The following is an 11,954-nucleotide window of genomic DNA, read 5'->3' as shown; positions in this document are numbered from 1 at the left end:
CAGATTTGAAAAATTAAAAAGGAATTCTCTTCAAATATCTTTTTTTGTCAAAAATAAGAGTTGAGTGGGGATAAACAAAATATTGTGGGGGGATTTTTTTTTGGGGGGGGGGAGAAAGGGGTTAGTGCTCAACAGTCATTCTGTGTCAGAAACCTATTATGCATAAAACATTTAATTTCAATCCAAATTCCAAGTTTTACCTTGAACATTTCTAGATGGATGCAACAATGAAACGTCGATACAAACGTATGTCTCCTTTTCGTGTGAACACAACTGTCACTCTGATTGTCATATTGTCTGATTGTTTCAATACTGTATGCCGTTACTATTTTTTGTTTTGTGTTCAAATGCACGTTGTCCATTGTCTATTGTAAAATACAAAGTTCAAACAGAAACCAGTAACTCCCTAGCTTTTACCATAATATAACAATTCTGAGATGCGTTATGATCACACGAACCAACTTTGCACTAACCTTGTTATGGTATCTTTACATCATAAAGGTCAAAAGTTTCCATATCAAAACTATAGGTACTACTTATCTTTGAGAAAAACCTCACCTAAAAATAAATTTTGTGTTTTCTGATGTTATTTATATCAATATGACTAGAACACACCTGCGAAATCACGGGTTTTTAGAGCGTGGTTGAAAGTAAGTAAAGTGTTGTAGGAAGAACTTTTGTAAAAGATTTAATGACTGGAGAATTTCAGGAAAGGTATCAAAAGTCATAGGTGCTTGTGTACAGGACAATTGTTTTTTAACCCTCCTCTTTTGTTTTCAAGAATTCCCAATTTTTGTTTTGTATTAATTTCAATATGAAAATACATTTAGTTTATTATGAACATTCATTACTATAAATAAAGTGTATTTATTTTTTATATCAACTCTCCGTTTATTTATCAATTCATGGCGGTCATTGGTATATTATATAGATGACCTCTCTATTTAATGTACTAAAGGACCCGATGAATTTTTGTAAAAAAAATTATGACTTGGGATTTTAGAAAAAAGTAATAAAGGTCATAAATACTTTGGGACGAGACAATTGTTTTCGTAGCCCCGCTCCTCCTTTTTCAAAATTCCAATTCGTTGGTTTTCTATTAATTTCAAAAACATGAATTATATAAGCGCTTATCTGTATATTATCTGAGAGACTATTATGTTATTGTAATAGTCCAAGATTGTATAAATAAAGTGTATTTGCTGTTTACTATCAATTCTCAATTTATTAATCAATCCACGGCGATCATTGTTATATTATACAGACCCTCTCGATTTAATAAACTATGTGACCGCCGTGGATAGGAAACTTGAAAATGATAGCAGATAACAAATACACATGATTCATAGTATGTGTATGTTCAAAGAATTATACAGAAAAAAACGCTAACCGGAAGTCTAGTCTGACTTAAAATTCCGTCAAATGACGGAAACAAAATTCCGGACGCTTTTTTTCATTTTCCTCCCAAAATAACCCACACGAAATAATCATAATCAAGTACCAAATGCGACTATGCATGTTACCTATAAGACAAAGAGGCATGATGACTAATTAATTGTGAAAGGAAGTGAAGCGACAAACAAAATTAGGTCTTCTTATTTAAAAGGAAGATCACACTCTCGGAATAGTTTGTTAATGCTCGGGATCGTTGAAATTTTCATTGTTGCATCTATCTAAAAATGTTCAAGGTAAAACTTGATATACATATATTGTCTTATTCTGGCATTGACAATATGTAAAATAAAATATTTTATTAATTGATAAATTGCTCCGCCGAGCGCAGCTGGATACCACCGGAGAGGTTCAATTCTGGGCAGTTTTGCAAAAATGGACAGCATTTGCGCTAAATACAGGTCTGTCTTTGGATTGAAATATCATTAGTGAGGTCATTTTTATAAATTTTCTGTTAACAAAATTTTATTTTTTTCAAAAAACTTAGGATTTTCTTATCCCAGGCATAGATTACCTTAGCCGTGTTTGGCATAACTTTTTGGAATTTTGGAACCTCAATGCTCTTCAACTTTGTACTTTTTTGGCTTTATAAATAGTTTGATATGAGCGTCACTGAAGAGTCTTATGTGGACGAAACGCGCGTCTGGGATATTTAATTATAATCCTAATACCTTTGAAAACAATTGTATACACTTGTTCTCAATAAAAGACAATCATTATTATATTTTTTGGTGATTTTATAATGTCTGGCAAACGCCTATTTAAAAGTAATATGCCTGTATTAGCTGAATGCAATTTAATAAAATTGCAATTAAGATTATTATTAAATTTTATATCTAGGTATCTAAATTTTTTTAAATGCAAAATTCAAAAATATACAAGACAAAATTTTCATGACTAGTGATGATCTTAAATAAAATAGAGACAGACTCTGGTTCTCCAAATTATAAATTGTCCACACCTGCGAAGTAGTTAAAATAACATGAAGTCTCTGTAAGGATTTACTAAAAAATTATCAGAAATTGTTATAACAAATCGCACTTAGATAGAAAATATTTAGAGTACAAAAAGTTGAAATATTAAGAATATATCAACATGTATCGGAATGAAATAAGAAAATTTCTAATTTTGTCTTTTATAATTTATAATTTTGTATTAAAATAAATTTGGATTAGTTTGCCTTACTTTGTTGATATATATAATGTTGCTAACTTTTTACTCTGTTAAATATTCATCTCAGCAACTGTATCCTAGAGGGATGCAGAAAAGACGCAGTATTGTGTCGATGAGCCAATTATGGAAGGAATCACAGAATTGTTTCACTGGATACTCATTTATTAGAAAAAAATTGCAGAAAATATGGCTTTAATTCGCTCTGTAATTTTTTGTATATTTCTATGAATATAAAACTCATTCAATGGATATAAAAATAGGATCATTCAACATTAGATGTTTACCTTTTATTGATGAATGTACATGTCAAAGGATTGGTAGAAAAATCACACTAAATATTATTCTACCTACATGTCTGCCCCAATCCCCATTTTAGTTTGTGTCTATGTATGTATCTTTATAAAGCAACTAGAAAATCCCACGCTAGCACGGCATGAGAACTTCGGATAAAGGGGAAATTTAATAAAAGAAAAGGAAAACAATCGAATGATTACTAACATTTCTTCGATTTTTTTTTTTATATTTCTTTATTTTAGTAATGCGAGTTTTAAAGGAATGCAATATTTAATAATTAATGAAAGTGTTTGAGTGGTACGATTTCGCTTTGAGTCGAGTTGTAAAAAATAAAGCCAACAATAATATACCGATGTTTAAAAGTCTTAAATCGTGTTGGCATGAATATCAATTATATGATCATTTTTATAAATTTTCTGTTTACAAAACTTAGAATTTTTCGAAAAACTAAGGATTTTCTTACCCCAGGAGTAGATTACTTTAGCCGTATTTGGCACAACTTTTTGGAATTGTTGGTCCTCAATGCTCTTCAACTTTGTATTTATTTGGCTTTTCAACTATTTTGATATGAGCGTCACTGATGAGTCTTATGAAGACGAAACGCGCGTCTGGCGTATAAAATTGTAATCCTGGTACTTTTGATAACTATTATATGACGTTGGTATATGAAAATAAACAATCCACATTTCCATTCTCAATGTTTATATACACACACAAATGCCATTGCATGGTATTAGGAAAAATAGATATAGATTTATCACGTTATACATAGATATCAACCTTGCATCATACAAATAACAGATATATAAAAAAAGAATAGAAATAGAAAATAAAGATTGCATAAATAACAACAATACATTTGTTTGAAAGCGGTGCATATACAAATTAATTATTCTAGTTACCTGAGATTAAATTAAAATGTTTAATTATCCTGGACGGAAAAAAAATTACTGTCATGGTTAAACCAAATATATAAGACATCATCTATATCAGTTTGTAACTGATAACTTGATAACGCAGAGGAAGTATAGCAAAAAGTTTTAATAAGAACATACCTGTCAATGCAACAAAAAATACAATAAATTTATATACAAATATGATATTTCAATAAACGTAATCAATGTATTAGTAAATTGTAATTGATTTAATCACCGCAATTAACTATCAACCTTTACGAGATTCTTTCAAAGATACCAAAGAAAAGTTGTTTAAGTCATGGACGCCCTTTTTAACTTGTTTGCATTGTTTGTTTTTATACTCTACTGTTACACCATAATCCACGGTTAGGAGGGGGTGGGTTGGACAACTGAAAGCGTGTTTGCCTCTGTCCGAGGTCAATATAGAGTAAATTATCGGGCGTTTGTTGCGGTTTATCATATTTGTTATTCATTTATTCGATGAATGATTTATGCATAAAGAAGGTCGTTAATTTTCTCGTTTGAATTCTTTTACATACATGTTGGGGTATTTTATTTCTTGCTTTGTGGTTAGGAATTTGCTCATTGTTGAATGTCGTATAGTGACATGTGGATGATACTTTCTACGCCATTTGGTATTTGGGAATTATATAACATCTTTGTCTTACCATTATTTCAGTAAGCAATTATATCTAATGGAGGAATTCTAAAAAATGGTATCTTTTCAAATCTCTTGTCCAACAAAAAGTTGATAAATAATATTTCTGTTGATAGTCTCAGACGTTATATAACAATGTTAGGCTAAATGCATAGATTTAATGAGGACATACTGATTTTAGAGGCACATACATGTATGTGTAACACTTGTCATATCGGAACTGTACAGATACATTTTACATAAGTATTATTGGTTAAGATAATCTGAAGCCGTCGACCAATGATAGTTATACACTGTCCCGATATCAAAAACAAAACTATCACACAGACATAGATGGAATGTATATCATTACCGATTATACTTTTAAACTCAAGTATACAAATTGTATATGAGTTAAATAAAGATGCCAAACATTACAGAGATTAATGTGCTACTACAAGTGACTGGCTATTCTTCTGGTTCTCACTCTTCCAGAACTCATTGTATCTCTGTATGTCTTTGGTATACACATTCAGGGACGATATCATCCATCAACTAAACACTGGTCAAGAGTACAAAGTTGTTTTTCCTTGCAACTGATCAATTTAACTTCTGGGATGAAGCCTATCTTAGTTTTTTGTTCTACCTGTAAAAATAAATACGACAGAGAGCTATATAACTTTTTTCCTGATAAGGCAAGGCCTTGTTTTTTTCTCAACGCAGATAAATAAATACTCAAATAAAAGAGGTTCATTTCTCCAATCTAAGCATGGTTTATTTCTCAATCCAATCCTACGCATGGTATATTGCAGTCTTCAGAAATTTTGTAAGCCACAAAACATCCAAAGACATTCGTTGATTCAAACATGGTTATCTATTTGAAATATATCAATACCTTTAATCTTTATCAGAAAATTCAAAGGGAGTATATGTATGTATTGTATAAAGATATTGAAGGTGTAACCAATGGACAACAGATTATCGTATATTGCAGTCTTCAGAAATCTTGTAAGTCACAAAAACTCCAAAGACTTTCGTTGATTCATACATGGTTATTTATTTGAAAAATATCAATACCTTTAATCTTTATCAGAAAATTCAAATGGAATATTATCAGATTATTACATGGCATTTTTCATATCGCATGTATTATCAGCCCTAGGTTCAATATCAGCACAAGAGCCGCATGGCTCGAGGGCTGATATTGACCGAGGGCTGATAATACATGCGATATGAAAAATGACATGTTATGATCTTTTTATCATATGCGTCAACAGTAGAGAAAAATAACAGATTCATATATTGATTATTTTACGTGGTTCCCGAAAAGAAGTTGAAAGAGTAAAAAGATCATGGACGTCGGACTCAGAATTTGATACATTCAATGTGAAATCTTTTTATCATATGCCTCAACAGAGAAAAAAAACCAACATTTTTATATGGACGAATCGACAAAATAATAATTCAACAATATACACAATGAACATTGTTTGGAAAGGTTAACTTTTTTAAAGTAACTTTCTAAATTATGTTTCAGAAAAACTAAAAAAATAAAATTTATTTAATATTTTTTTAATCTAATTTAATTATTTTACACAATATATTCAAATAATTATTTTGTACACTATTTTGTAATGTTTTTCACTGAAAATGTAGCATTAAGGTGTGTTTTCCGGAATTTGCCGAGTATCACCGAAATGCCATGTGATAAAGTTACGGAAAGGCATGTGATAACAATCGAAGCATGTGATAAACTTTTCATATCAGCCCGCTAAGCACCCATTCGAAAAATATGGAAAATACTTTAATTTAATGCTATTATCATACGGTGAAAATCATATGTTATTTAGTCTAAGTATATGATAAATGTATGTATTGTATAAAGATATTGATGTTGTAACCAATGGACAACAGATATATGAATCTGTTTTGAATAACTGGTCATTTGTTACCTTTCTTTTATCAAGGGGTAGCATCCAGGTTACACGTTTTCAGGTCTTTTCTTCTTTCTTTGAGATTGGAATCTGTCATTTGGAAATAAAAATAAATTGAATGGATGAAAATATGTATCTCTTGTGACACTTATCAACATATTGTTTTAATATTTAAATGTAACATATTTAGCTTCTTTATCTCATCATCAATTCATCCTTATAATTATTCATTAAAATAGCATACTAGTAATTTTTTCAAAGTTTGATAGTTTTTCGTTAATTGCAAATATAAATAGTTAAGGCAATGGTATGTTCTTGCCCATGATAAACTTTAAGTCTTAAACGAAATACGTCTAAAAAATTATCTTACCCATGAAGTTTTGACAATTGTAATATTTTCCGGATTGTTTTGATTTCATGAAACATTCCTTTAAGTTTGACCTGATGCAGGGTTTTAGATTTTTCAGTTCATCTGTTAAAGTGCATACACGTGTTGTTATGACACTACACATGAATCCATCATAACCTTCACCATGTTCACAGGTAGTTTTCACCAGAGCTTGAGAGGCTCTTGAGCAACTCGCATTGCCTCGGTGATTACGTTGATTGTTAAAAACATCTGCACACCAATTACCTGTAAAAAGAGTAAATGAATGGAAATGAACATTTGATGAGTGATTTATCGGTTGATAAAGAAAGTTAATTTACTTCTGAATTAGCAGCTCTTTTTCGTTTCTATACAATCAAAGTGTTATTTCTGTTTCATAATTGTTACATTGGATATAGAATACATATAATATGTTTACTAAGGCAAATTTATAGTTGTGTAACAGTGCAACGTAAGAATCAAACGTAAACATTAAATTGCTTAAGTATGAAAATATATATACAATAATTATTGTCTAATTATTTAGTATATGTTTAATACAATGATAACAGTCTAATTGAAATTTTGTCGCAGAATGTTGTTCATATAATAAGGAGATGTGGTATGATCGGCAATGACAACTTTTCACCAAAGTTAATTTGAAGCGGTTGTAAGCAATTACAGGCAAGCGTACGACAAACAACACTGAGAAAACCTCAAAACGTATAGTCGGCTATAAAATACCTCTGACATGGAAATAACTGATAGACAGGCTCTTGGGACAGACACATAAAAAATGTGGTGGGGTTAAACATATTTATGAGTTCTCAACTCACAGAAAATTTGTTCACAACTGTGGTTGTTTTATAACGCATATTTGTAAGGGTATTTTATGTATAAATGACTGAAAACATTACTATGTATTGATGTGTTGCAACTCAAAAATAAAACAATAGTATAAATGGTATAAAAACTTACAAGTCTTTTTAGAGTCATCGGCTGCTCGACCTCCGTATTTTTTATCGTTGACACAGTGAACTTTCTTGTCACAGAAACAAAACGATGGAAGTTTGCTTCCATCTGTACATTCCTCGCACAAATGGCTGCCTAAACGAAACAATTATTAAAACTTAATTCAAACGTAGTTAACATTGCTAATTATATTTATTAGTATAGTATATGTGTTTACAGCACACTAGGCTAGCCATAGAGGTAGATATAGTGTTCTTATCGAACTTTTACACTTGCATAAATGATAACCAAAATAAATGTAATTGTTAAAATGTGCACAAATTCGATAATAAAATAATAAATAATTTAACAATTATAATTAAGAAATTTGAAAATATCATTTTATGGCATAAAACAGATCAAAATAAAATTCGAAAATGAAGTGTTTATGCGCATCAGACTCCATTTTCTCCACAGACTGTAATGTATAAGATGATTCTATAATAGTTAATTAGGTACATTATTGTATAAGGATCTAAGATGATAAACGATTGAGACAAAGATATGTACCGTTTTTGGTTATTATTATAGTATAATGCAAATTTAGAAATTAAAATGGTAATACATTTCTAAACCACTGTTCTAGGTTAGAAGCAGATGTTTGCGCCTTCAAACTAGTTAAACCCCGTCACATTGTATGTGCATGTCCCAAGTCAGAAGCCTGTTATTCAGCTAACTTTGCGGTATAGGCGTTTTACTCATTTTTGAAGGCCGTAGTTGTTTATGTTTGTGTCAATTGGTCTTTTAATACAATAAAAGTTAAGAGAAAATGACTTCAGGAGAAGAACTCAATAATCTCCCGGGACATGAGCTGAGACTACTAAAACAACTGCATACTAAATATCAATGATTTACCACTAGCGTTTTCCTTTAAACTCACATTACAAATTATTAAATACATGCTAGATAAGCAGATGTTTCAAAGTCAATCAACCATGACTGCGGGGGCCAAACTCAAGGCGTGACAACGCAATTACAACTGCATACCACATATTGACTTCATCATAACCTACATTGGTGAAACTGCCGACACAGCTGCGGAAATGGCATGTCTCAGTCTCACTTTTACGCTTCGTCGTGGTGAGACAAAAAATGGCCATATACTGTTGTCTTGTTGTCAGTCAAATTATTATTGTAACAATATCTTTTGTGGGTTTTAATAATCATATATAATTATATATTGACCTTAATGAGATTGCATTAAAGTAGTGTACTCTAAATCCGATAACAAGTACACAGGCACTTGTCTCAGAATATATAATTTGTTTATATATACAAGGTATATATAATAAAAATTTGGAGACAAGTGCCTCACAAGCCCAACAACATTGAGAGAGAAGAGGATAGGTAGCATAAAACGTCTTATATATTTAAGATTGCTATCATGAATGATGACGCATCCCATATCACTCAATCTTGGATGTTTTAGGATTCCTTCCACAGCATTGTAGCTCCTATGCTGGACTCTACCTTAACTTAGACGAATTGCCTTTGGTGTACTTTTTGAACTTAATAAATTTTGATGGAAATACTTACTTGATTCAAGTTTATCAATGTTACAGGTCTTGTTAACATATTCTGATCCTAAAAAATATAGAGAAATAATTTGAAATCAATCTTTTTGTCTGAAGGTGGAGACCTCATAAATATTTTTTGTTTTCAACAAATGGATTTTAGAACAAGAAAATTAATTCACAAAGTAAGATAAATACCTGATGAACAAAATCAATAAATGTGTTTTTCTTCAAAAATCATATTTTATTTAGCAGTATATAAAGTAGTACCACTAGATGTGATAATTCATTAGTTACATTAAACTTATTATCAATGCACAATTATTTATTATATTTTATGGTTATTCAATCTATATTAATATACTTGCCTATTTCACAGAATCCTGCAAATGGGTCATTTTTCATTTCCGTCACAGAGTCTGAAATTTTAAACAATTTTGACAAATATCTTTAAAAAGCCTGCATTTAGTTTCATACGCTTAGTGATACTTTTCTGTTTGTATGTTTCCCATTTGTTTTTTTTTAGATTAACTGACCGGTTGCTTCGGTGTATGATAATTGCCTCAGTGTTTCTTATTTGTTTTCTTTATTCAACAGACCAGTAGTTTCAGTGTTTGCTGTTTGTTTTCTTGTTTAACTGTCAAGTTTAGACAATTGTTTATCTGTCCAGTTGTTTTATTGTGATATTTGATGTATAATTATCTGTTTCCTGCTTAATATGGTTGTATTTAAATTTGACAATAATATTGCTTCCGTGTTTCCAATTTGTTTCTGTTTTAATGAACCAGGTTTTTTTCTTGTTTTACTTTTAAATTAACGAGTTGTTTTCAGTTTTTGACTGTCAAGTTGTTTCTAAGTATGCCATTCGTTTCTGTGATCAACTGTCTAGTATTTCCTTTTGTGATGATGTTTCCCTGTCAATTTCTTTCAGCGTTTGCCAAATGATTTTTTATTCAGCTGCCTAGTTGATATGGTGTTTGTCTTAGTTTCTGTGTTTTTGCGTTGTTTCAGTATTTACTTTTTGCTTGCTTCTGTGTTTATCTGTTCATTTGTTTTAGTGATATGTTTCCACCTTAACCTGGTTGTATTTTATGCACAACAAATTTATGTATAATTTGATTGTTACACTAGCAGATCACATATACATGTAAAAGCATGAAAAACGCAAGCCGGTGTATGACATTTCTTATTTCTTCTCTCATAAAACAGAACTTTCAAAATATACTTTTTATTGCCCTTTGGTCTTGATATTGTCCGTTGTTTCTTCAAATCGGTGTTTGATTGTTCTTATTGTATATTATTTGTTTTTATTTATTACTCCAGATTAGGAAAATAGATCCTCTTTGGTAATGTTGATCTGTTCAATATAATATTCGATCGTCAAACATTATTTTTTCCCTTCAATATTTTTTTTAAAAAGAAATAAGATAATGAAAATGTTTATCTTAAACATCATGTTGTATCGCTTATCTTTCAATAATATACTTTAAAAAAAATACTCACCTTCCGGTGTATAGTAGAGGCATTTATTTGGAGCTATAAATAAAAAAAACAATTTACACTATTTTATGCCATTATATTAGTAATTATAGCAGTGTGTACCATGGTAGTTGGGTGACAAAAACAAAAGGTAAAAAGGCCTTCAACAATTCAACCCTATCTAATTTCAATGAATGCAAATTTCAAAAAATATTCAAGGTTAATAGATTATGACTAAAAGGGCAAGTCAACTGTAATAATCTCTTGTTAAATAAGATGTGCAAATATAAGTACAACTGCATACCAATTATCATTGACCTATCATTAGTGTTTCCCCATAAATTGACCTGATCACAAACAGCTTTTGCTGACACCTATGCCGAATACGTAATCTATGCTACTGCATGTTCGGGTACTAGCAGGTTCACTTCGTCGAGACGATACGAAAATCCGTTTTAGTGTACCAAAAAATCCTTCAGGTTTTAATTTCTACTATTTGCAAAACGTATTGTACCATAAAGGCATTACATAAAAACTGAATCTGATCCCACACATTTTTGCATTGTTCAAGATTCCTGATGACATTAGCTATCCTTTGTTTGACTGTTCTTTGACTATATATGAGATGCATTAGTTATACTATGACTTTACTTACTTGAATAATCTTTTTTAATGTTACTGGTCTCGACGACAACTTCTGGTTCTACAAAATATGGAATTATAGATAGGGTTTGGTTTTTAAGTGTGGAAGTTACGACCTTATAATTATATTATTTATTAAGAATGGTTTAAGGAACAAATTATATAGTCCACATAGGAAAATAGCAAAACGATAATTATCAAAGGTACCATGATTATAATGTAATACAGCAGACGCGCGTTTCGTCTACATAAGACTCATCTGTGACCCTCTATAAATAATATAAATAATTATAATGCCAAACAAATACAAAGTTGAAGAGCGTTAAGGACCCAAAGTTCTTATCAGTTGTGCCAAATGCGGCTAAGGTAATCTATGACTGGGATAAGAAAATCCTTCAAAACATTCAAAATTTTGTAAACAGGAATTTTATAAAAATAAATGACCATATTATTAATATTCATGTCAACAAAAAAGTAATAAACTCATTTAGTATTTAATAGTATACGAAACATAACAATTAAATGTGATAATCC

General features: G+C 30.5%; 1 protein-coding gene across 3 annotated transcripts in view; it reads right to left on the bottom strand.

Annotated features, from left to right (window-relative positions):
* Window positions 1–3,573: 3,573 nt before the first annotated feature.
* Window positions 3,574–11,954, bottom strand: part of LOC134706726 (uncharacterized) — a 31,858-nt gene continuing 23,477 nt past the window's right edge. For all 3 annotated transcript variants that reach the window (XM_063565923.1, XM_063565922.1, XM_063565924.1), the window contains exons 4-11: window positions 11,434–11,481; window positions 10,803–10,835; window positions 9,668–9,718; window positions 9,322–9,369; window positions 7,753–7,881; window positions 6,778–7,041; window positions 6,426–6,497; window positions 3,574–5,119 (exon numbers count right to left, since the gene is read on the bottom strand). In XM_063565923.1, the coding sequence (XP_063421993.1) occupies window positions 6,436–6,497; window positions 6,778–7,041; window positions 7,753–7,881; window positions 9,322–9,369; window positions 9,668–9,718; window positions 10,803–10,835; window positions 11,434–11,481 (635 nt within the window). In that variant the 3' untranslated portion in view covers window positions 3,574–5,119; window positions 6,426–6,435. The remainder of the gene's footprint in view (window positions 5,120–6,425; window positions 6,498–6,777; window positions 7,042–7,752; window positions 7,882–9,321; window positions 9,370–9,667; window positions 9,719–10,802; window positions 10,836–11,433; window positions 11,482–11,954) is intronic.

This window comes from Mytilus trossulus, chromosome 2, assembly GCF_036588685.1.
Source record: "Mytilus trossulus isolate FHL-02 chromosome 2, PNRI_Mtr1.1.1.hap1, whole genome shotgun sequence".
Lineage (NCBI taxonomy): Eukaryota > Metazoa > Mollusca > Bivalvia > Mytilida > Mytilidae > Mytilus > Mytilus trossulus.
This window is presented reverse-complemented; position numbering and strand designations above follow the sequence as displayed.